Genomic DNA, 27,344 nt, shown 5'->3' with positions numbered 1-27,344 from the left:
AGTCATGTCGGCCACATGACCTTGGAGGCATCTACGGATAATGCCGGCTCTTCAGCTTAGAAATCGACACAACTATACTTAATGTCAAGGGGAAACCTTTACCTTACCTAATTGGGAATGTCAGGGAGGTATATCCCCTGTACATGCAGGACTAATGAATAGTGTGCAGAGGGATTTAGGGTGGATGTCCACTATAGTTCTCCCACACAAAGAAAGCAAAAGATCACTCTTCCTTTCAAGACCTCTTTGATGCATGAAGGTATATGTGACTTGCCAACAATCATCAAGAGAAGATTCATAGATACCAAAAGCAACTCTCCCCCCAAAATTGTACATCTTATTTCTCAAAATCCTCAAAAGACAAAAGGTTTATTCCACCTTTTGCCTTCCCAAACCTTGTAACTTTAATGAGCCCCTTGGACTCTATGGCCTTTAGGCAGCAATTTGAGAGGAGTGAAATTTACAGCAGCGAGAGCTATTACAGCACCAGCTAAGAAGGAAGTGGTGATGAGTGTAATGAATTAATTTTGTTTTGGAAGCACAATAAAGATCTCACTGCAAGAAAAACTTGGATTTGCAGGCATATGTTCATTTTGTATAATTTCAGCTGCTGCTGCCAGTCTTGGTAAAAAAACAGACTGCCAAGCAAGAGATCTGAGGTTCCATTCACAAGCAGTGGAGATACCAATGCAACCATCGACGAACTCCCATTTGGATCTATTCCATACACTCCATATCTCTTACTCAAAGAAATTTTCTTTTGAAAGAGAAAGCTGGAGTTCTCAAAGGGCAGAGTTGCAGAATCATAAGAGTTGGAAGAGACCACAAGGGCTGTCATACAACCCCATTCTGCCATGCCATGCAAAAACAAACAGGCACTCCCATCACATGGCTATCCAGCCTCTGATCAAAACCTTCAAGAGGAGGAGACTCCACCATTTTCCTATGTCAAATTCCATGTTCAAAAATCAAATTTCAATATTTCATACAAAGTGCACAAAAATTTAGCTATGAGTCATACTGGGGAGACAGTCAGTAGGGCAGTGGAAGCTTACAAAGTACATGGCCAGGAACATTTTATTGGTGAATTTTAATATTTGTTTTACCAGTGTGTATCTTGTTATAGGTATTTTAATAGTAGGTTCTTGTGGGTTTTTTCGGGCTATAGAGCCATGTTCTAGAGGCATTTCTCCCGACGTTTCGCCTGCATCTATGGCAAGCATCCTCAGATGCTTGCCATAGATGCAGGCGAAACGTCAGGAGAAATGCCTCTAGAACATGGCTCTATAGCCCGAAAAAACCCACAAGAACCTAGTGATTCCAGCCATGAAAGCCTTCGACAATATATTTTAATAGTGTTGTGTTTTATCCATACTGTACCCCGCCTCGAGCCACAAGGAGAGGCAGGCAATAAATATGTATTATTACTATTATTATTTTCATCATCATCATCACCACCACCACCATCACCACCACCACCACCATCACCACCACCACCACCCTCTGGGGTGAAAAAGGCTGGATACAAATATGGTAAGTAAATAAATAAATCATGAAATCAAATGCTAAAATCAAGCAGTATGTGTGGAGATTACAGTGGGCCATTTCCTTTACTCCAATGGTTCTCAACCTGTGGTCTCTGGATCACCAGTGGTCCACAAGAATGAAAATATGGTCCATGTCATCACCATTACTACACTGTTGCCTCGAAACCACACAGCAACGAGAGCAACTGGTCTCGCAAAACCCTCTTATAGTGCCGAGGCAACAGGGATGTCGGGAGGGGAGAGGCTGACTACCCACGAAAGATTAATACCACATCAACTCTAGATTATTAAATATAGTTTTCTGTGGGCAAGCAGATGGTGACTACTGGATGGCCTATGTTGTTTATCAAAAACTAGAGCTGATGCGGGCTAGCCAATGCAATTTTCTGAATCAGCAACCTAAATAACCAAACCAAATCCAAAGTTGACCAAAAACTGATTCGTAACCCTTTTGGTACTAGTGTTGGAAAGTGGTCCCAGATCAAAAGGTCCCTAGTAAAAAAAAAAAAAGGTTGGGAACTACTGCGTTAGTCAGAGTTAGGGACCTCGAACTCTTACAAAAGTGGGAAAACTATGAGGGAAAAAATCTAGATGTTGACTATTGAATTGTAGTGATGGACATAAAGATTACTAGAGAGACCATATTAATCAAAACAGCAGAAGTTATACCTGGAAATGTTGAGAATCAAATATACTTAGGGCAGTATGATGCTCCTAGAACATCCAGAATAGCTTTGCCTGGAGACATGAGACCCTTCTTTGGGAATTACCTCTGGTTATTAAGATAGCTTTTGCTGCCTTGTCTCTGTTGGTTTATGGCAAAAGAGGAAAACAAGCTGCAGGAGAAAACTCATCACCCAGCACTGGGTCGAACAAGATGCTTTGGCTGCTTTGCATACACTATGACGTGCTATCTACCCAAACAGGTAAAATAACCTATGCTATCCAAGAAAACAACCTATTGTCGTCCCTTTCCAACTAACCATCATTGCAATCCCCTATATATTTACCAAAGTGCAGCTCTGTTTAGAGACTGCTGCTTCAAAAACAGCAAATCCCTTGTGCTGTTATCAAACAGTGTGGTTCCCATTTTCCCCTCAGTGTGAACTCAATTGAATGAAAATGTGTAAAGCTGCCCTTAGCAGTGTCGAAAATTATCATCCTGCATCTTTTCTTGCCATAAACAGCATTACTTGATGCTAATAACCATTCCACATTACACAGCACTTAGAGCAAGTGGAGACTGGGATAAAGCCAGGGCTAAGAAGCTCTGGCAAATCATCTCTTCCCGGGATTAGGGCAGCCGGATTGCCACCCAGTTTGTGCAATAAAAAACCACGGCAAAAAGGTCAGCGTACACTCACTGCAGAAATCCACTTGAGAGCTGTCCCGAAGCACAAGCATGTACTCATGCACTGGTGTTTTTGTACATTCCCCGTCTGCCTACTCATGGGATAATTATATATCATTCCCCAATGTTCTCAATAGGATCTCTTGCTCGTATGATGTACAAGAGGTGCCTGCGAAAGTGCAAACTGCTCCAGGGAATTGGGATGTAAAGCAAATCTATTTCAGGGAGGTCTGGCTGCCCGACTCACCTTCAAAGGAAAGTATTATAAGAATAAGACTCAACAAACTGGCCTTTTGAGTTGGTAAAAGCTCCAAGGAAACTAGAATAACACAGAAAACAGACAAGAAAGTAAATGCAAACTGCTAAGAGCATCTAACTATACCAGTAGCTGCATTCTAATCAGAATTACATTAATACAAATGTAGAGGAAAGATTAGGGCTAAATGCCCTAAAGCAGTGGTTCTCAACCTGGGGTCCCCAGATATTTTTGGCCTACAATTCCCAGAAATCCCAGCCAGTTTACCAGCTGTTAGGATTTCTGGGAGTTGAAGGCCAAAAACATCTGGGGACCCCCAGGTTGAGAACCACTGCCCTAAAGGAACCAAATCCCATTTTATCTTGGAAGCTAAGCAGGATCAGCCCTGATTAGTACTTTGATGAGAGACCATCAAAAATACCAAGCACTGAAGACAGAGGAAGGAACTGGCAAAACCACAATCAAAGCACTCTCAACAGATGGCCATCCAGCCTCTGTTTAAAAACTTCCAAAAAAAGAAGCCTATTTGAAGAACTGCATCTCTTCCTACCAGCCCACACAAGCCTGAGATCATCAGGAGAGGCACTCCTCTCAGTCCCACCACCGTCACAAGTATGGTTGGTGGGAACGAGAGAGGACCCTTTCTGTAGTGGCCCCACAGCTCTGGAACTCCCTCCCCAAACAGGTATGTTCGGCCCCTCATTATTGGCCTTCCGCTCCCAGGTGAAAACCTTTTCATGGAAACAGGCTTTCCCCGACAACACACAATAGCAGCTACCTTGGCCAGACAAGACTCATATCGCCAAAGACTCGGAGCTCTAAGTCGTTTAGTTTAATGTTTACTGTTTTAACTTCAGTGGCCTGAGGAATGTTAATGATAATGATATATGTGATTATTTTATGTTTATTTATATTTATGTAACTTGTGTTTTGTGCAATGCCTGGATTTATTCTTTATATGTTGGGTGGGTGGGATGATGGTTTTCTGTATTATGTCTTTTCGCTATTTTGTTCACCGCTTTGAATCCCATCCACGGGAGAAAAGCAGGATAAAAGTAAACAAACAAACAAACAAACAAATAAGACCCCTCGCTACAAGGGAGCCTATTCCACTGGCAAACAGCTCTAACTATCAGGAAGTTATTCTTAATTCATGTCTTTTTCTGCAATGTGAATCTATTGCTCCATGTCCCAGTTCCAGAGCAGCAGAAAAAAGCTAGCCCCCTCCTCAATATGACATCTTTTCAAATCTTAAAAAATGGCTATCATGTCCCATCTCAGCCTTATTTTCTGCAAGTTAAACATACCTGGCTCCCTAAGCCCTTCCCCACAGGGCTTGGTTTCCAAGCCTTTGATCATTTTGATCACCTTTCTCTGGACATTTTCCATCTTGTCAATTCCAATAGCCAGAATTAGACATAGTATTCCAGGTGAGGCTTAACCAAAGCAGAATAGAGTGGGACCATTACCTTCCACGATCTGTTCTAGACAGTATACACCTACTGATGCAGACCAGAATTGCACTGGCTATTTTAGCTGCTGCTTCACACGGTTGCCTCATGTTCAGCTTGTGGTCTACTAAGATTCCTAGATCCCTTTCGCATTCATTGTTTTCAAGACAGATGTCACACATCCTGTATCTGTGCACTTCATTTTTTCTGCCTAAGTAAAGTACTGTACACTTTTCCAATAAGCAGTCTTCAAGTTCCCAAATATTTATTTATTTATTTATTTATTTGCAGTAATTATTTATTCACAGTAATTAATTGACCCGGAATTTGATTTTAACTGTTGTTTTTAACAACTGTTTATTTAATGCTTTATTTTAATGAATTTGTTGGTTGATTTTATCACTGTGGTGGCACCAAATGGTGCTTGCTGTGAGGCCGCCCTGAATCCCCCCCCCCCTCAGGGTTGAAAAGGGTGGGGTAGAAGTGTATGAAATAAATAAAATAATAATATTTATATTCCGCCCTTTTCACCCTGCAGGGGACTCAGGGTGGGTTACAGTGCACATATAAATGGCAAACATTCAATGCCATAGGGAGCATACAACACCCCTATTAAAACAGCTTCACTGGCTGCTGATAAGTTGCCGAGCCAAATTCAAGGTACAGGCCATGACCTATAAAGCCCTAAAGGGTTCAGGCCCCGCCTATCTCCTCGATCGCATCTTCTTCTATGAACCGGCGCAAACTCTAAGATCTTCTGGGGAGGCCCTCCTCTCGGTCCCACTACCATCCCAAGCGCGGTTGGTGGGGACGAGAGAGAGGGCCTTCTCAGTGGTGGTCCCCCGCCTCTGGAACACCCTTCCAAGGGAAATAAGACAGGCCCCGTCCCTCCCCTCCTTTCGTAAGAGCTTGAAGACCTGGTGGTTTCAACAAGCCTTTGAAAATGGCCAGTTCTAACTCAGCCCTATACATTGTCAAATACGACCTTATTCTTCCTACCAATTACTCAGATTCTTTCCTCTAATCGACCCCGGAATGAACAGCCACAGACCCATACCTAATATTATTGTTGCCTGCCATAGCATTGCATTTAATTCCCGGGCCCCCTAGAATTTTTGGGCTTGCACAAATCTTGGCCCGGCCTTTTAAATTTTTTTAATTGCCTTGAACAGGCAGGATTACTTTTAATATATGTGTGTTATGGCGACAACTTTTATGCATATTTTGTTTTGTTAATCTTATGGTTATGTTGTGTTTACTTTTGATGTTCTGTGATTTTTACTTGGGAACCGCTCTGAGTCCCCTCGGGGAGATAGAGCGGTATATAAATACATTATTATTATTATTATTATTATTATTATTATTATTAATATTATTATAGACAAACAGAGAGGCAATTTAAGTTTGATGAGGGTATGCTTGAATTCCAGCTAACGGGGGAGCTGTCGCTTCATGGTCCACTTGTGACACCGAGTCCTTGATGGAATACTTCCTCATTCTTTCACCCACTGCTGGAGATTTTTACAGCGTTGTAAATTAATTAAATTAGCCTTCCCACATAAGCGTTATCTAAATTTCCTACTTGGCAGATGCAACTGTCTTTTGGGCTGCAAAGTTTGACAGCAAGCTAGACAAAGAGTCGGGAGCTTACTCCAACCTGGGCTGGCTTTGAACTCATGATCTTTCGGTCAGTTGTGATTTAATGCAACTGGCTAGGGCCAACTGTGCCACAGCCCGGTCCTGGATATCCCATACAAAATAGGACACCTGAGAACACTATCTGTCCAAGATGCTCAGAACACTAGAAAAGGGTGTGCATTTTTCTTCTTCGAAAGGTCTCCTGCTGACCATGGCCGATAGTGTAATTGCTAATTACTACACAGAAGGCTGATTAAATTGACAAAACTGACACTACGCTATGTATTCGTTTATAGGGATCGCACACATTCAGGGCAGGGGGTGGTGCAATATGAATACAAAGCTGGGAAGTCCAAAGTGCCCCAGTGATTACGCACAAGAAGTGTAAGAGTTTCATCTCCAAGGTGGTCTCTTTCCCTCTACCCAAGATCCAGACAGTCATAATTAAAAACAAATGGTAAGAGGGAAAAAGAAAGGAGCATGAATGCTCCACAACACTACACACATCACCATTCTCTCAATCTGAAAGTCAGGACTTCCCTAATTTCCCCCACATTTTAAAACAGTCCAGCTGGCTCCCTGTCATGAAGATGCCTCCCTTTCCTAGAACAGAATGTTTCTGAATGAAAGAACCTATTATCTGCGTGTATAGTACTCAGAACAAGTACCTCTTCGCCCCTTTTAAAATAAAAGCCCACGTTGCCTTCAACTGGCACAATGGCTATACACTCCAAACTGTATAGCTACCCACTTCCTCATTCAATAATCCGCCATTCGGATGACCTTGGTTGGAGTGTTCCCTTTTGCAGAAAGACAATTCCCTCCTTGGAGTTCAAAAACAAACTGACTCACGAGAAACCACTCAGTGTTAGGTCAGTACTCCCATCTGAATAGCATACCATACTCCATTGCATAATAGTCACCATTGTATAATAGTCACACACTCTTTTTGGTATTTAGGGATTCCTCGCATAATAGATGTACCCTCAATTTAGGCAGCCTCCTCGCTATAGACGCCCATCTGTTCACCCATCCGCACACCTGCCCAAAGACACACTCGTCCACACATGTATGCACACATGCACTCACTCGGACATCCCTCCATCCTCTGCCCACCCCCTTCCAGAAACACCACTTATGAGTGAGTGCATGTGTGGGTGAATGAGTCTATGGGCGGGCAAGTGGATGGACAAGTGGATGGGTGAGTGGGTCTTTGGGTGGGTAGACAGATGGATGGACAGCAGACAGGCGTCCGAGTGAGTGCATGGATGAGTGGGTGAAACGGTGGGCAGGTGGGTCTGAGGGCAGGTGGATGGGCAAGTGAGTGAATTGCCTTTGTTAAACGGGGCCAGCCAGCCAGCAGTAATGGTCTTAGGGTAATGGTAAAGGTAGAAAGACACATCTTTACGTCGTTCACCCAATCCATATGCTGGGAGGAGTCTGAAGAAGGCACACAGCGGCTGAAAGCACTCCAGAGGACTTCCAGCTGCTGCATGCCTTCCGCCTGTCCTTTTGGCATAACAATGTGGTAGGCCACTGTATCATTATGCTCAAATGACAGAAAAAATTAGGATGCCATAAGCACCCAGAGGGCCACATTTAGCCCGCCTGTTTGCCCATGCCTGTTCTAGAGGTGAGTTGAAGGTTTCTTTTGAAATGCAGTAGGCCCTTAATATCTGCAAGGATCTCTACCCAGATATCTAAATCCATGACTGTTCAAGTCCCAGTAGTATAGTACAATGATGTCCCTTATATAAAATGGCAAAATCAGTGTTTGCTTTTTGGATTTATAAACATATTTTCAACCCATGGATGATTGGATCTGAGGAATTTGTGGATATGTGGGGCTGATTCAGCATCAAGAGATACATTTCGTCCACCAGCCTTTACTTTTCTTCTGCTTTCCACCTTGGTGGCCAAGCTTCTAGAGCTATGTTTCTTTAGTATGCAAGGTTACCTGGTGAAATAGGTTATACGCTTTCCCCATTATTACTGCTTTGCTGTTGTTGGATGCTCAGTAAGGAAACAGCTGCTGTTTGCCTTGCCTGTTGTGGGCAGACACATATAGATATAGTATAGGGTGAGACAGCATAACTTCCTTTATTAAATGTGTGCCATTCAGTCAGTTGAAGACATAGCGGAGTGCTAGTTATCTCGTTAAGAGAGGCGGGAGTATAAAATTTTGTCCTGACACAGTTCAGTTGCCATCATGCGTTGGAACAGTGAGGAGCATACTTTTGGCCTACTTTTCGAGTGGATTTGGAGTGGCCGGCCCGCTCTCCAGATTTGGCCCCTTGTGATTTTTTTTCTATGGGGTTTTTTGAAATCCCGTGTTTATGTGAACTGTCCAAGGACCCTACAAGATTTGTAGACCAACATCCAGGAAGAAATTGCCAACATAACGCCAGCTATGCTGGCAAGAATCATGACAAACACCAGAAATCGGTTTATTCAGTGTATGGAGAATTGAGAATGGGGGACGTCACCTACCTAATTTGATCTTCAAAACTACATAAAACAAAACTTAAGGTATGTGCCTACATTATAAAAAAAAGAATTCTGATTCATACAATGGGTTTTATGAAGTTTTGAAAAAAGGAAGTTATGCCGCCTCACCCTGTATAATTAACCAAAGTCAAAGGAGCCGCGGTGGAGCAATGGGTCAAACTCTTGTACCCGCTGAACTGCTGACTTGAAGGTCACTGGTTCAAATCCACAAGACAGGGTGAGCTCCCGTCTGTCAGCTCCTGCTTTCCATGCAGGGACATGAGAGAAGCCTTGCATAGGCGTCTCCTGGGCAATGTCTCTGCAGAAGGCCAATTCTCTCACACCAGAAGCGACTTGCAGTTTCTCAAGTTGCTTCTGACACGATTAAAAAAAAACTAGAGTAGAAACCTGATCTTTCCTGGCTTATGCTTTATTTCATTGCTTACTGCAGACATGCTGCTACGACCTGTCATCACAATTTGATGTTTTACCAACCTTCCTGCACCATCTTCCCAATACTGATGCTAAAAAAACTACTTCCAGTCAGGCAGAGGTCAAGTAAAAATGAGGTGCCAAGAATATAAAGAGATTATGCAAAAAAGGAGCTAAACATAGGAGATGGCAACAGCTTGGCTGTTAGGGAGAGCAAATCCTTAGGCGTACAATCAGAGTCATGAACCTGATGCTTTTGCTGCAATACTGAGAACAAGACTCTAAAGGAGCAAAAAGGACAGTTTGGTCTCTGATTTGCAAGACTGAGAACCTTTCAAGTTTTTATGGGAGGGAAATGTGATGCAAGTAATTTTTTTAAAAAGTTGGCTATGGTATATAGATAGCAAAGTAGGCAATCCTGAATATACTCATGCATAAATCAGCCTCATATATAAGTTGAGGGCAGGTTTTGGGACCAAAATTATTGATTTTGATATGACCCACTGATAAGTCAAGGGGAGAGAGGGGAAAGTGCCAGTGATGTCTCAGGGGGCCAGCTACCCCTTTGCCCCCATTACCATTTTCCCATTGAGGCATTCAAAAATGTAATAAGGAGTCCCAAGTTTAAAGGAAAAGATAGGCACATCTTTATGGATCTCCCACGATGGAATAAGCTTTCGCCACTCTACACAAAGAAGAGAATGGTTCCTTTTTTAGGAACCATTCTCCTCTTTGGAATTTGGGCACAGTAGGAATTTGGGCACAGTATTCACACTGAATTGTTGATAAATCAACGCCATGTTTATGTTGATTTTTTGGCTAAAATGTCTAGATTTATATATCTGTGTACAGGTTTCATTTCTTCTCACTTTTTTAAACTTAGTGGGTTTGTAGATAGTGTGTATATTGTGTTTCTTCATCAGCTTCCCTATGCAGTCAGTGGTTTCCTTGATGTATGGCAAGAACCCTTTTCCTCTGGGTGGATCTTTGTCTTGACTCTCGTGGTTTGTTCTTGGTCTTGCAGCTCTTCTGATGTCTGAGGTGGAGTCTCCATTGGCCTGTAAAGCTCAGTTTAGGTGGTTCAGTTCGTCTTGGAGGAGGTGGGGTTCGCAGACTCTTTTTGCAAGGTTTGCCAGGGCTATAATGGTGCTTCTTTTTTGACTTGGGTGATGGTTGGAGTTTTTATATAGGTATCTATCTGTGTGTGTGGGTTTTCTGTAAACCGTGTGACCCAACTGTTGATCTGGTTTGCAGATGACTCGAATATCTAGAAATGGCAGTTTTCCTTCATTTTCTTTTTTCATGGTGAAAACAGACAAGAGTTCTTTCTCTCACCCTGGACCTTCCACAGATATATAAACCCAATTTTCCTAGTTTCCAGCAGACCTCACAACCTCTGAGGATGCCTGCCACAGATGTAGGCGAAATGTCAGGAGAGAATGCTTCTAGAACATAGCCACACAGCACGAAAAACCTACAACAACACATTGCATTTAGAGTTGTTAAATAAAGAATTTCGTAATCCCCGGTGTCCCATCCTTTTTCTTGAAAAGTCAAAAATGTCAATGGAAACAAAAACCATAAGGGATCCAGAAAAGAAATAACTCTAAGTCAAAAAAAGGAAGAAAAATATCCATAAACTTGTGTACGTGTTGCCCAACATATACATTATGCTATTATATCCTTTGTGCAGAATAATCCTTGTGTTAACTGACTTCTTTCAAGTGCTGTTCTTGGGAAATCTTTCCACAGTCTATGATAACTATCTTATAGAACAACTTACATTTTAACTGTTTCACAACAGCGACTAAACCAAGTGGCATAAAAACGTCAAGCAGAATTTAAGAGCCTAACATTAAAATTTAACCTGCCTTGCAGTACTTTAAGCAACATTTCCCAACTTTGGTGTGAAGAGGTGAGTTTTAAATTCACTTTCAACTTGCTTGGTGGAAGGGTAAATCAAGGTAAATCCTACCAGTACTGTTGTCATTTTTTCATTTTATCACGGACAATGACTAATTGTCCTGCTGCAATGTAAAGAACCAAGTGACCAAAACCTACAAGGCAAACTCTTTTCCATCTTACACTGGAAAAATAAGGCGAGGCCTAAGGATTATCCGACTGAGGGTGCTGCCTTGCCTGTGTATACACTCAACCCTCAGCATTCACTCTCGTTAGGGGCACAAGATCTCGGTGAAAGTGGAAAACTGCAAATAAAAATGTGCTTTGTTCAAAACCTCAAGTTTTAAAAATGTAGGGTTTTTTTAAAAAAGAGAGAACACTTCTCTAGGAATTTCGAGACCTTCCAGCACAACATTATGACCACCTTCTGCTACAACAAAATTTCTCAACCTTCCTAATGCTGCGACCCCTTAATACAGTTCCTCATGTTGTGGTGACCCTCAACCAGAAAATTCTTTTTGTTGCTACTTCAGAACTGTAATTTTGCTACTGTTATGAATCGTAATGTAAATATCTGATATGCAGGCTGTATTTCCATTCACTGGACCAAATTTGGCACGAATACCCAATATGCCCAAATTTGAATACTGGTGCGGTTGAGGCAGGGACTCAAACAATGATGGGACTCAAACAATGATGGATCTGGACCAAACTGGGCACGAATACTCATATGCCCAAATGTGAACACTGGTAGAATTTGGGGGAGATAGACCTTGACATTTGGGAGTTGTAGATGATGAGATTTATAGTTCACCTGCAATTAAAGAGCATTCTGAACCCCACCAATGGTAGAATTGGGCCAACCTTTCTACACAGAACCCCCATGACCAACAGAAAATACTGTGTTTTCTGATGATCTTCAGTGATTCCTCTGACACCCCCTCGTGATCCCCCAAGAGGTCCCGACCACCAGGTTGAGAAATGCTGTGTGTTGTGACTCAGCTGGAATCACAGAGTGATGGCGTCAATGATTCTGATGGGGATGATGAGATTTAGATTCAGAGTCAGATGCAAAGCAAGGTTTTGCCTGTGTTGGACGAGGAAGAACAGGTTCTAGGGCAGGAGTTCAGTTGTTTCCCACAGCAAGAGTTGACGACGGGGAAAGTGAAACTACTGAGACTGAATGCCAGGTGCCTGATGAAGGAATTAGGGAGGATAGTTCTCAGCCAGCTAACGAGGGATTTGACCTTGATGGGACTGGTGAGTTAGATAGGGCTGATCACTTGGAACTGAAAGTGCAAAGGAGTGTCAGGACCGCCAGGAGGCAAGAGAGAGAGGCCCATGAGGCCCGAGGCCATAGAAACACCTTCATGCTGGCCCAAGGGTATTAAAAGGTCTGGTTGGATGTGCCTCAGGGTCAGAGCAACTTCACGCTTTAACCAAGAGCCTTTGGGATTTATCTTATAGCTTTCCATGTTCATGTTTTAGGACTTTGCCTTGTACTTATGGGAGTTTGCCTTGTCTGTGCCTCCATGGATCTTGTTTGTCTATGATACCTTGGATTGATCTTTTGACTTATACTTTTGCTTTTTGAACTTTTAATCTTTTAGTTTAATAAAACTACAAAGACAACTGCTGGTGTCAGGAACCGGTTTCCAGGCCTTCAGTTTTGGCACTGAAAACCAGGGTCCTGATGTAGAGCACTGATAAGGACATTGCAGCTGGTGACCTTGGGGGAAGGCATTTGGCATTTGGCAGGAGAATTGCGCGGGATTTACCATTTGGCGGAAAGAGTGTTTTCAAATGTGGGGGTGGGTATAAAGGTGATGACCAGCGGCCGCTGGTCAATCTCGGCTTTTGTTATGTCTGAGCATCCTGCAGTAAAGTTTCTAATTGATTACGGATCTGAGTCCTGTGTCGTTATTGGGGACGGCTGCTGTGAGCTGACATGCTGGTATGTTCTTTGGTGTCTTAAGCAAGATGGTTCTACTTTGAGGTGCGACACTGTGCTAGAAGGAATTAAAGGTTCCAATATGTCTATGACCAAAATCCAGCAGAGGTTGACCACAGAGTTGCATGGAGGACTTAGAGAGAGAACTTTAATCAAATCTACAAAAGTCTAACCCGCAAATGTGAAAGTGCCAACTGTACTCCACAAAATACTCTGCAGAAAAGTGGGTATCCAAGTTCCTTTAAGCCTTTCTCACACATCCTTGCTCTACTGACATCAAAACTCAGGTAGATGTGACAAATGTCTCTGAAGCAAGAGTCATCTAAGCAGTCTTTCTCTACTGAGCCACGGGTTTGTTAACGCAATTCGTACCTTTGCATACAAAACCAAGCTAATGAAGGAGCTGTGTGAAATAGCTTTCATAACAGTGAGTCACTCCTTGATTATGTTAAGCCCCTAATCTTTCTCCCTCTATCACAGATTCACACAAATTAGCCTAATTATTAAACTCTTCCAATAGGAATGTAGATGTTTTAACAGACCACACAAAAGAAAAGTTTCTGACTAATGTAAAAGCTGGGATGTAAATTAGTGTAGTCACCTTTCTAAACAATTGCCAATGTTTAAGGCATTTTGACGAATTTTCCACCTTTAAAATATCTCACATGCACAGTTCTTGAACCAAACTCAGGGGAAACGAACAAAGTAAAACGAGAGAAGAAGCATATGTTTTCCAGCAAACACTACTTTTGAAGAATATCTCATAGAAGGAAAATAGCTTGCAGAATGACAGTGTTAGATTCACACTCCATATATGAAGAAATTGCCCACTATACCTCTAAAAAGGGAAGAATGAGTAACAAATAAAAAATGGAAGCTTCCTTAGTAAACAATGAAATAAAATACACAAAATGAGCTCAACACCAAGCCCACTAAGTAAATTGAAAGGTGGCAACAAATAAATCGTTCTTCCAAGTTCCTAGTGCAATCTAATCCCAAAATTGTACCCTACGAATGTTCTGGCCCACAAAAATTATGCCGATCAGGGATTATATCAGCGTTTCTCAACATGGGGGTCAGGAACCCTGGAGGGGGGGTCGCGAGGGGGTTTCAGAGGGTTCACCAAAAACCAAAATATATTTCTGATGGTCTTAGGAACCCTTTTGACAGAGAAGGCTGAAGATCTCTCCGCCTGTCCTTCTCTTTCTTTTTGGAAACAGACAGCGATCTTACCATTAAAAGCCCTCCTCTGCTGTGATTGGCTTGTCTCTCAGCCAAGGGGAGGGCTGTTTCTGAAACTCCAAGCAGGGAGGGGGGAGCAGGTGTGCTCAGCGCATAGCAGTGTGGTGCACATGTGTGGGTGAGGGAGAATATGTGAGGTTGGAGGGAGGCTCGTGCCGGTGTGTCCCTTCAAGGCATGGGGATTTTGTGTAGGAAGTTTGGCCCAATTCTATCGTTGGTGGAGTTCAGAGTGCCGTCAACCTTTCGGTAAGCAAGTTCAGCAGCTCAGTGGTTTTACCTGCTGCAGTGGCGGGATTATTATTATTATTATTATTATTATTATTATTATTATAACTACTACTATTAGGTTTTTCTTAACTGGGTGGGGAAGATGCTGTCTGTGACAACCCTAAGAAATAGAAATCACAGAATTATTATGCAGGATTAGTATCTTTGTTCAGTCAAGAATACACAACTGAACAAATCCCTCCAAGATTCAGCTTTACAACTGAATAGCTATAAAGGGATCATTCTCAGAACTGATGAGCATCATAAATCACAACATGCAGTTTCATGCAGAAGAGTTCAACCTCATTATAAATGCACAGGTTCTCTCAAGTTGTACAGACTGAGCTAATTGGTTTGCAAAGAGCTACAAAAAACTGCAATGCAAAAACAGATTAAAAGCAAACTAAGCTTTCGTACTAGGTTAACAAGCATTTCACTATACTCTTATATATTTCTTTCCGCAAACAATGATTCCTACTGTTGTAGGAAACTATATTCTTCCTCCAAACCAAGGCTGTAAATCAGTCTGAACTGATTTCACAAGCCTGATTTTCAGTCAAACTATGGTTTATGCAAACCACAGTCTGCCAGCTCAAATATCCAAGCAAACTGTGGTTGGCTGATAAATGACAAGTAAGAAATTGATGTGTGAATAATCAATTTCTTGCCACCAATATTTATCCTTGTGTGGGAACCTGTGCCCACTCAAACCTCCTAGCGTCAGCACAAAAGCAAAATGAACAGGAAAACTACCATAATTCTTGGGAACGTTAAGTACAGTATACTCCTTCCCTGTTTTCTGCATGGAAGTAGAACCCACATAATAAATATAGTTCACAGCTGAACTACTGTTAAATTACTGCAATGTGATATACTGCCTAGGAGCTGAGCTGTCATACCGCAGCACCATCTAGTGTTCAGTATCTCATATTACACAACCCAAGCACACACAACTACCAACTGTCATGTAGGTGTTCTGCACCCAACACCCATGGCTTGAAAATATTTTTGAAAACTCCAAAAAGCAAGCCTTGATTTTACCATTTTATATAAGGGACACCATTTTACTATACTGAGGTTGACCATCCACCAATTTTAGTATCTACAGGGGTCCTGGAACCAAACCCCAACAGATACTATGGCCAACTGCAACATATATATTTGTAGTCTCTGGCACATAGTGTTATGAATAACTTTCCCACACTGGAAAAGAATATCCCACTTCTGACACCAATTTGTCATGAATAACCTTTCAATAATTTTAAAACATAGGTTCTTTTATTGCAATTTCTAGTGTGAGAGAGTATATCTATATAAATAAAAATGTAATGTTTGTTTGTGGGATTAACGTAACTCAGAAACCACTGGACGAATTGACAAGAAATTTTGGCACAATAACCTAACAGTCCAACAAGTGTTCATCACAACTAAAAATACAAAAAAAAACCCAGCAGAACGGACTTAAAACCCCCCAAAATACTGCATATATATACACACACACTCATATACACATGCACACATACATTCACATACATATATATATACCCAAGCACACACAAATATACACACACATATACATACATATACACATGCGCACACAAATATACACATGCACACATACATACACATATATAAACACAAATATGCATATAGTCAAGCACACACATATACACAATATACATATGCACATATAAACACACAAATATATACACATCTATACACATCTGCACACACATATGCACACACATATATACACCCACACACACATATATATATAGATACACAAATATATACACACATATGAACACATATATATATACACACACAACATATATAAAGACTAGGCCACAGCAACGCATGGCAGGGGACGGCTAGTCAGATTATAGAAAAACATTTAGACATAGAATGACATTGGGCATACAGACATACAGATTCTATGCAACTACATTGGATTTACAATTGCACTGGTTAACAAACAAAGGAGAATTACATTTTCAATCACTATTCACACCACATGGACACGCATTCATCCTCAGGCACCCAAATATTATTATATCCTTTTCTCCCTCCTTGGAGAAGCACCTGTTAGGCCAGACCATACTTTCACGCAACTTGCCAATGCACAGTTCCAAACCTTCCATAACTTCAAAACTCCAAAATGCATCCTTTCCCTAAGCACAATGCCAAGGACCAGATCTCTATTTTCCATACAGAAGAACCTGACTCCCTGCACAAAATCTAAGATTCCAAAAGTGCATGTCTTCCTCTTCCCTTGAGAAAGAAGCCCCAAAGTGTACAGAATCATGCTTTCCCATAGCATATTTGACACTCTCCAAATACACCATCTCTATCCTTTCCATAGAACAGAGCATGGCGGGTGAACCGGACTCTTCAGATCTGCCACAATTTGAGCATTATTAGATTGAGTCTTTTATAGGAATGTTCTGCTGATGTAGTTCCAAAGTTGTAAATTAATGATAGACGTCTTCCATCCTGGATCCATCTGGTTCCTGGCCAAATGTTGACTCTTCTTGATTGGTGTTAGCCTTCTGTTGACTTCCTTCTTAACATTGTAAACATTTCTGTTATCACTGTCCCAGTTTTTATCAGAGTTGACTTTTCAGTTCTTATTAGCAACTTTTAATCAGCAAGCAGGTAGTTAGTCATTGCAGGCCTTAATATTTTACTGTTGTTTCCAAAATTAGTAGCTCCAGTCATACATCCTTCCATTCATTCCCACACGTCATTATTAAATTCACATTTATCAAATCTGCACATTAAATTTTTGTGACACATAGCTGTTACAACGCACTTCATCTCTCTTCTTCCAGGAAACCACTGTCAACTAGAAAGCTTGAGAGTGCTTTCACTGTAAGCACTAAGCAGATATCAAATACACAACAAATGGAAATTCAGGAATAGCTGAAATAATAACCCAGGACTTCATTCATGGCCATCTTCTGAAGGGAAGGATTCTGAGGATTATGAAGTTGTATCTGTTTGAGACATAGATATCACCTCATGGGTGATCTACAGGTGATATTTCTTCTACAGTAAAGGTAAAGGTTTCCCCTTGACATTAAGTCTAGTTGTGTCCAACTCTGGGGCTGGTGCACATCTCCATTTCTAAGGCAAAGAGCCAGCATTGTCTGTAGACACCTCCAAGGTCATGTGGCCAGCATGACTGCATGGAGCGCCGTTACCTTCCCACAGAAGCGGTACCTATTGATCTACTCACACTTGCATGTTTTTGAACTGCTAGGTTGGCAGAGTCTGGATCTAAAAGTGGGAACTCACCCTGCTCCCCGGATCCAATCAGGAAGTTCAGCAGCTCAGTGGTTTAATCAACAGTGCCACCAGGGGGCCCTTATTTCTTCTATATGTAATGTTATTAGCATCTGAGCATACAATTAAAACCTTGGTTAATTAATTGCCTCAGCTGATCACAGCTACAGAACAAGCTCCTTAATGATATGGAGCAAGAGATAACTGCTGCTGCTTGGGTCTGTCTCTGCAAAGATCAATTTGAAGCAGGTGTGCTCCAGAATTGTATAAGCAGACTGTAATTCACTTTGGAACAAGCAGAAGGAGCTTACTACAAAAATGATAGAAACAAGGAAAATGGTTGCTGTAACCAACAGAGTGGAGTAGAGCAGGGGGACATGGCTAGGTCTTAATGCCATAATGCTGTTGGGATTCAACCCCACACTGCCCAAGGCTCAAGTCCTCTTGAAACATTAGAAGAGATGGGTGTTAGAGTAGCTCAGGCCCAGTTATTTACTATTAAGACATGCAGTTATTTCTTATTGATGTAAATAAACCTTTTATGATTTTTAAGATTGGACTCTGCATCTTTGCCAGCCTAAGCTCGTAATTCTTTACAGCCACAACCAACAGCACTTCATGCTCTGCTCGCTAATGAGCTGAATGCTCAACTTTTAGTATCCTGTTTATGTTTTTGGATGCTCTGCTGTATTCATGTGTAGTTTTCCCTAACAAATACCACCTAAATAACAAAACAAAAAAGAGAGAAAAAAGGCCATTGATTATGCCACTGTCTTTATCTCGTTCCTACCTGCTGAAAGGTAAAACCAGAATATTATTTGCTATACACTGGTTACATCCCAAATAGATTACTGTAATGCACTCTACATGGGGTTGCCGTTGAAGACTGTTCGGAAACTTCAACTAGTCCAACAGGCAGCAGCCAGATTGCTCACCAGATCACCATATAGGGAGCACACCTCCCCCCCCCCCCCTGCTATGTCAACTCCACTGGCTGCCAGTCCATTTCCGAGCACAATTCAAAGTGCTGGTCTTGGCCTATAAAGCCCTATATGGATCTGGCCCAGCTTACTTGTCCGAACATATCTCCCTCTACATTCCGCCTCGTAGTTTAAGATCGCCTGGCGAGGCCCTGCTCTTGGTCCCACCGGCCTCACAAACGCGTCTGGTGGGGACAAGGGACAAAGCCTTCTCGGTGGTGACCCCCCACTTGTGGAATTTGCTCCCTGGCGAGATTAGATCAGTGTCCTCCCTCCTTTCCTTTAGGAAAAAAACTGAAATAATTGTTTTGGAACCAGGCTTTTGGCTAGCAGGCACAACTGCAGTTTGGACACTGAACTGGACCATATGATTGTTATGATAATGGAAACGGCTATATGACTGTATAAGTAATATTATTGTTTTTAATCTACTTTGTATTTATGGTTTTATATTGTTATTATACTGTGAAATTGCAGCATCGAATTGTTGCCGGTGTTAGCTGCTCTAAGTCCCCCCTCGGGGGTTGAGAACGATGGGGTAGAAATGCTGTAAACAAATAAATAAATAAATAAATAAATAATATAGCAAGTAAGATTTGTCCGAGCAAAGAACACAATAGCTACATACTAGTTCTGAGATTGTAAAGACAGAGGTACCATCTGCAGACAAAAAGTTAGAAAGTCCAGCTTTAAAGACAAACACCTGGCAGCCTAGACATGTGTTGAACACCTTTAAATCGCCATCGCTTTAGTTGAGTATCTTTACATATCCACTGAACACCTTACCTGTTTGTTGGGGTGTTAAAGCTAAAAGAAAGCAGCTGATTCCAGAATGGGTCATTCTCTGAGATTGCCTCTCGTCCTGATAATTTTTTCAAGTATTCATTTTCTGGAAGCTCATTAATGCTGCTGCTTGATGCTCCCATCTCGTTACTATCTGGTCTGTTCTCTTTAAGGTTTCATGTCAACGAAGAAAGGTCTACAAAACAAATGGGGGCGGGGAGTTAAACAGCTTCACATTTTGCGCCAAAATATACCCAAAATGATACCAAAGAGGACGGACAGATTCATTTCATGCTTCAAGCCACCTGAAAAAAAGCAAAACTAGGGTATTGAACCTGAGATCTAAGAGGACTGGATTTAACGGGGGATGTGGAGTCAGAGTCAGAAGAAATTTTGGACAGAGCTAGTTGAACATCAACATAAACCTTTACCATAATATAGGTACATATATAATTTTATAGGTAAAGTTAAAGGTTTCCCCTAACATTAAGCCTAGTTGTGTCCAACTCTGGAGGATGGTGCTCATCTCCCTTTCTAAGCCGAAGAGCTGATGTTGTCCATAGATGTCTCCAAGGTCATGTGGCCAGCATGACTGCATGTTGCGCTGTTATCTTCCCACAGAATGGTACCTATTGATCTACTCACATTTGCATGTTTTCAAACTGCTAGGTTGGCAGGAGCTGGGCTAACAGCGGGAGCTCACCCCGCTCCCCAGATTTTAACCGCCAACCTTTCGGTTAGCAAATTCAGCGGTTTAACCCACTGCGCCACTTATCATTTTATACTTAATCATAATATTCTATAAGTCTAAGTAGCATGATGATTCATATGGCATTGACATCGCGAATAGATTACTGCAACGCACTCTATGTGGGGTTGCCTTTGAAGACTGTTCAGAAACTTCAACTAGTCCAACGGGCGGCAGCCAGATTCATCACCGGAGCGTCATACAGGGAGCACACCACTCCTCTGCTATGTCAGCTCCACTGGCTGCCGATCTAGTTCCGAGCACAATCCAAAGTGCTGGTTTTGACCTATAAAACCCTATACGGCACCGGCCCAGTGTACCTGTCCGAACGTATCTCCTTCTATGTCCCACCACGGAGTTTAAGATCTTCTGGGGAAGCCCTGCTCTCGGTCCCACCTTTATCACAAGTGAGGCTGGTGGGGACGAGGGACAGGGCCTTATCAGTGGTGGCACCTCGTCTGTGGTATTCACTCCCTGGGGAAATCAGGTCGTCAACATCCCTCCTCTCCTTTAGAAGGAAGCTGAAGAAATGGATATGGGACCAGGCATTTGGGTAATCTGGCAGATTAAAAAGGTAATGATGACTAGAGTTGGAAAGGACTATGGCAATGCTAAATGGATTGACGGATTTTAGAACTCGATGAACACGGGCTACAGAGCGGTTTTTTAGTTGATATTGTATTAATTGTATGTTTTTAACTATTGTGTTATTGCTATTGCATTTTATTGTAATTGTTGGCATCGAATTGTGCCGGATGTAAGCTGCCCTGAGTCCCCCCTAGGGGGTGAGAAGGGCAGGGTAGAAATGTCTGAAATAAATAAATAAATTGATGAAATTCCTTGTGCTATAATTTCACTACAGTAAAGTTATTACTACTTAATATAAATTCGCCATTTATGGAAGGATCAAAGTCAAACAGAAGACAAATTAATAGAGTTGGAGTCAAGATTAAATGTTTAGTGGACAAACCCCAGTCTTGGCTTTAACATAGGCAAAGGGCCTATAATGAGTTCTGTGTTGTGACTAAGCTGGAATCACAGCGTGATGGTATCAATGACTCTGATTGGAATGATCAGATGGAAAGCAAGGATGTTCCTGTGTTAGACGAGGAAGACCAGGATCAGGGGGCAGAAGTTCAGTTGTTTCCCACACCAAGGTTGACACTGGGGAAAGTGAAACTACTGAGACTGAGAGCCAGGTGCCTGATGAAGGAAGGGAGGATGTAGAAAGGGAGGATAGTTCTCAGCCAGCTAAGGAGGGATTTGACCTCGATGGGGCCGGTGATTTAGATGGGGCTGATCGCTTGGAATTGAAAGTGCAAAGGAGTGTCAGGATCGCTGGGAGGTGAGAAAGAGAGGCCCAAGGCCATAGGAACGCCTTCATGCTGGCCCAAGACTATTAAACAGACTGTTTGAATGTGCGTCAGTGTCAGAGCAACTTCACGCTTTAACCAAGAGACTTTGGGATTTATCTTTTAGCTTTTCATGTTCATGATTTAGGACTTTGTCATGCACTTAAGGGACTCTGCCTTGCCTGTGTCTTCATGGATCTTGTTTGCCTATGTTACCTTGGATTGATCTTTTGAAATATAATTTTGCTTTTTGAACTTTTTATCTTTTATTTTAAATAAAACTACAAAGACAACTGCTAGTGTGTTCTTTGGTGTCTTAAGCAAGGTGTTTATACTCTGAGGAGCGACATTCTGTCACATACCACACTTTTGAGTAGAACCATAAATAAGTTTAATTCAACAAGATGATCAAATACATCATGCATGAGAATAACGTGTCGGGGTGCACTGAATGTGATTTTTCTGCTTCTTGTCAGGGGGTTGGACTGGATGACCCACGAGGTCTCTTCCAACTCTAGGATTCTATTATTCTACATGGCTACTTCTTTGAAAACTGCCTGGGAATAAGTACCACTGAATTCAATAGATCTTACCTCTCCGTAGATATGCAAAATATTGCACTATTAAAATATGTGTAAAAGAAAGCTGATTCAGACATGAACTGAAGATGGCACAACAGAACTAAATGAACCGCCTTTTCCTATCACTCTTCTACTTGTTCTACACATGGGAGCCAGCAATTCAAAATCTTGGCTGTCACTTATACTTTAACCTATAGGAAATGTGTAAAAACTCGTCAAATTTAATTGGGATCTAAGAGAGGTGTGGATTATAAAGGAGACAGATGGAGACCGTGCAATTAACCTCCTTAGCCCTCAAGAATCCACATTTCAGAGATGCACAAACACTTAAATAAATGAGCCTGGGTGCTTTTGTAGACTAGGAGTCATTGCCTGATTTCTTTTTTAAAATAGAAAACATTAACTGTATGTAAACTGAAACACACTCATTCCCATATAAACTGTCAGACTGGTCTGCTGTAGAAAATAACACATGTACTATAATTACTTTAGCATGCATTTCGGATAAAGCATAATGCTCCTCAATCATAGAAAGATGTTAACAAATATACTGGGTTGTTGTAAATTTTCTGGGCTGTATGGCCATGTTCCAGAAGCATTCTCTCCTGATGTTTTGCCTGCATCTATAGCAGGCATCCTCAAAGGTTGTGAGGTCTGCTGGAAACTAGGAAAATTGGGTTTATATATCTGTAGAATGTCCAGGGTGAGAGAAAGAAGTCTGTTGAGGTAGGTGTAAATGTTTCAATCGGCCACCTTGATTAGCATTTAATGGCCTAGCAGTTTTCAAGGTGCGGCTTCTTACTGACTGGGGGAATCCTTTGTTGAGAGGTGATTAGCCGTCCCTTTGTTGAGACACATTTGTTGGGGGAATTCTTTGCTGAGATGTGACTTTAGTTCTAAAATCATAACAGTAAATAAAGAACAACATTCAAAAAAAGAGAAGAGAAATTTAAACCAGTGGGAAGACTATGCACCATATAACTTCCTAGCTGTCACCATATTTACCTTTCAATATGCAAAAGATCATACAGAATCATAGAATCCCAGAGCTGGAAGAGACTCCAAGGTCCACCCTATTATTAATAACCCTTCTCTGAATTTACACCCTGCCATGCAGGAAAAGACAGTCAAAGGAGATGGCCATCCAGTCTCTGCTTAAAAACCTCTAGAGGAGGAGACTCCATCACCCTATCTATATAAATAAAAATGTAATGTTAGTTTGTGGGATTAAAATAACTCAAAAACACTGGACAAACTGACACCAAATTTGGACACAATATACCTATCAGGCCAACAAGTGACCATCACTCATAAAAAAAACACTGAAAAACACAGCGGAAGGGACTTAAAAAGCCAAAAAAGCAAAAAGACACTACAGTGCATGCGCAAAACGACTCCCCCTGGCAAACAAAACACACAATAGCATATCTACACTCTCTTCCAGACTACAGCTCCCATCATCCTCCTAGACCAGGCACTTTAGGAGAGGAGGACGATCCAAATGCACCACTTCCAAGCTGCAAGCTTGCTTCTCCTTGGATTTCTTTGAGAGCATCCCAATCCCTGCATATTTCCAATTTCCTATTCCTGGACTGCAACTCCCAGCAATCCTCCAGATAGATAGATAGATAGATAGATAGATAGATAGATAGATAGAGAGGGAGACAGGTAGGTAGGTAGGTAGGTAGATCGATCAGGAGGATTGCTGGGAGCTGCAGTCCAAGAATAGTTAGAGAAGGAAGAAAGGGGGGGAAAGGGGAATCGAAAGAAAAGTTGGGGGGTGGAAGAACTAAAGAACTAAAAATGGCCCCCTCTCTTCTCTCCTTTAAAACGCTTTAAAAAACACATTTATACACGTGGGATAAGAAAAAGAAAAGTACATATTGAGGAGGATACTCTGCTTTCTCTGGCTTCAGGTATTCAATTATTCCTGGAAGTGAGGACTAGGTTCACTCGAAACAGTTGAGTGCATTTCTCATTCTGAAATATCCAGCTTCAACCTCCCAAGGAAAATTAATTAGTTCTAGTTTAAAGCACTACCATATTCTTTAGTTATCTTCCATTCACAGAACTATTTTGCTGCATGGAAGACCGCAATAGATGTCACAAGGGCACATTTTAGTTTTATTTTCAAATTATGATTATCTAAAACAGATTACATTATGCTCATCATATAATGGTCTCAAGCTTGTCATTGAATTCCACACAACTCATTGAAACAGGCGTTTCTTCTTGGAAAGAGAAAAAAGAACATTTAGAATAAATATGTATGTGTGCAATTAGGTGGGTTTTTTTATTATTTTTGAGGCTGTTTGGAGCCAGGCCAATGCTTCAACTTCAGAAGAAAATCCTCTCCTGTTGTATTCCTGCCAAGGGAACGTGCTCCTGCTTTGTGACAAGGGACAGAGTAGTTATTGCACCGTAACTGCCCTTATTTGTCATCTGAATCGCTGTCCCTTCAATGGGAAAAGAAAGCGCAAGGGGTTTTCAAGAAGGAAAAAGATAGGAGAAAAATAAGCTTTTCTGACTCTGGGACAGGGGTCCTCAAACTTTTTAAACAGAGGGCCAGGCCACAGTCCCTCAAACTGTTGGAGGGCCAAATTATAATTTGGAAAAAAATGAGTGAATTCCTATGCACACTGCACATATCTTATTTGTAGTGCAAAAAACACTTAAAAATACAATAATCAAAATTAAGAACAATTTTAACAAATATAAACTTAGTAATATTTCAATAGGAAGTGTGGGCCTGCTTTTGGCTGATGAGATGGGATTGTTGTTGTTGTTGTTGTTGTGTGCTTTCAAATTGTTTCAGACTTAGGTTGACCCTGAGCGAGGACTGGGTAAATGACCTTGGAGGGCCGTATCCGGCCCCCGGGTCTTAGTTTGAGGACCCCTGCTCTAGGATCTGGTATAAAAAAAGGAGATAAATGTTTGGCTATATGCCACAAGTGCTATCCAATGGATGCAAAGTTTTGTAAAAACAATTTGGCTTTAGCAGAGCTCAGATCCTTGTGCAAGTCACCTTTATTCACTAAACTGACCATCCTGTTACCAGCAGTGAATTTGCAAAACCCCAAAGGCTGGGCTTGAAAGCTACAGACGCCCTCCACATTTGTCTGTAGCACCTGAGATTGTAGCGCCTGGCGGGGACGAGAGACAGGGCCTTCTCAGTGGTGGCCCCTCGGCTGTGGAATGCCCTTCCTACAGAAATCAGATCGGCCCCCTCCTTATTGGCATTCCAGAGGAAAGTGAAGACCTGGCTGTTCGAACAGGCATTCGACTAGGCAGTGTAATCGATTATTGGAACACGGAATAAAGGATAATGAGACTGGTTCATAGAAGGAGATGCGATCGTGAAGATAGGCAGGGCCCGAACCATTTAGGGCTTTATAGGTCATAACCTGCACCTTGAATTTGGCTCGGCAACTTATCAGCAGCCAATGAAGCTGTTTTAATAGGAGCGTTGCATGCTCTCTATGTATGAGCCTCTTAGCTCTTGCACCTTCGCCCACTTCACACACTTACTCCTCGGAGCTGCAAGGACTGCTCTGGGGAGCAGGCGTGCAGGTAGAGGTGTGACTATTACGCAATCAATTCTTAAATACCCTAACTGGGAACCACGAAATGGGGGTGCAATAGCAACTATTATGCTATGAAATACAGTAAATTCAATAAATATGCAAACTTTATTGCTGGTTTTACAAAAAATCTAGTCAAAGCCCTTTATCTCCAGGTATAGCGTAATTTCTTTTCCTCCAGAACTTACAACTCTGGCAACCATAAAGTAGAGTCAATGATGTTTTAGAGGGAATTGCTTCCTTAACGTTATCCCTGCAGTGCCAACCTATGTATTCAACAAACAGACCAGGAAATAGCAGACGCTGCAGGCAATGCATATCATGTTAAGTCAGTAAAACACAGTTGTATTCATGTCTTTTCGTATTCTTCCTGCTTTGTCAACAGCAGCAGGCAACTAACCGCCTCACTATGCTGTTTTACAGCAATTCACAACAGTTGTGCTTATAAACCTTATACTAAAAGTTAGTATTTGAACAATGGTTACCGTTCGCATTGCCAAAACAGTGTCTCACCTTCCGTACTTGCAATTGTCCTTCTGATTCAATTTCAGACTTCCTTTGCAGGATTATCACAACAGCTACAGCCAAACTGAAAGACATAAAATATAAAGTTAATCAAGGCACAATGTTAATCTTTCATGGCTTGCTCACACATACAAAAAAAAAATACAGATATGCATGGCCAACTAGTGCTCATGTAGCAGACAAAGTTAATGAGTAGTCATTTCATATCCCTGAGTGCATCCTGTTTCATGACATCTTAATGCTACTACAAACATTTCCATCAGATCACTGATATGCAGATATTAAGGAACTTTCTCCCAGAAATAAAAGATGAATCCAAGCTTATGAATTTTTTTCATTCTGTGGGATCACAGCATATTATACTAACCCACTTTTTCCATATCTGCCTGGATTTCACTATCATATACAACGGGCATGACAGCAGAGGGTCTATAGCAGTGGTTCCCAACCTTAGTTCCTTGGATTACTGACTGAAAGGTCAGCAGTTCGAATCTGGGGAGCGTGGTGAACTCCCATCTGTCAGCTCCAGCTTCCCATGCAGGGACATGACAGAAGCCTCCCACAGGATGGTAAAACATCCAGGCATACCCTGGGCAACGTCCCTGCAGACAGGCAGTTCTATCACGCCAGAAGCGACTTGCAGTTTCTCAAGTAGCTTTTGACACAAAAAACACCCCCCAACCTTTGTTTTGGACTTCAACTCCCAGAAATCCCAGCCAGTTTATCAGCTGCTAGGAATTGTGGGAGCTGAAGTCCAAAACACCTGGAGGACCAAAAGTTGGGAACCACTGGTCTATAGGGATGGATTAATAAATTTCTATAGAGCCAGCATGACCTATTGAGTATTTGAATACAACTGGAGAACATAGTTCAAACCCTTTCTCGGTCATGAAAACCCACTGGGTGACACCAGACAAGTTACATACTCTTAGCCTTAGAAAACCCTATGATAGTTTCCCTTTATGATTGCCATAAGTCAGAAATT

General features: G+C 41.8%; 1 protein-coding gene across 3 annotated transcripts in view; it reads right to left on the bottom strand.

Annotated features, from left to right (window-relative positions):
* The window catches only part of DYM (dymeclin), a 258,206-nt gene that overhangs the window by 210,068 nt on the left and 20,794 nt on the right, over positions 1 to 27,344 (bottom strand). For all 3 annotated transcript variants that reach the window (XM_060761240.2, XM_060761241.2, XM_060761242.2), the window contains exons 2-3: positions 26,348 to 26,423; positions 19,576 to 19,768 (exon numbers count right to left, since the gene is read on the bottom strand). In XM_060761240.2, coding sequence (XP_060617223.2) covers positions 19,576 to 19,715 — 140 coding nt within the window. In that variant the 5' untranslated portion in view covers positions 19,716 to 19,768; positions 26,348 to 26,423. The remainder of the gene's footprint in view (positions 1 to 19,575; positions 19,769 to 26,347; positions 26,424 to 27,344) is intronic.

The sequence above is a fragment of the Anolis sagrei genome, chromosome 2, assembly GCF_037176765.1.
Source record: "Anolis sagrei isolate rAnoSag1 chromosome 2, rAnoSag1.mat, whole genome shotgun sequence".
Classification (NCBI taxonomy): domain Eukaryota; kingdom Metazoa; phylum Chordata; class Lepidosauria; order Squamata; family Dactyloidae; genus Anolis; species Anolis sagrei.
The sequence above is the reverse complement of the archived record's forward strand: the minus strand, read 5'-3'. Positions and strand labels throughout refer to the sequence as shown.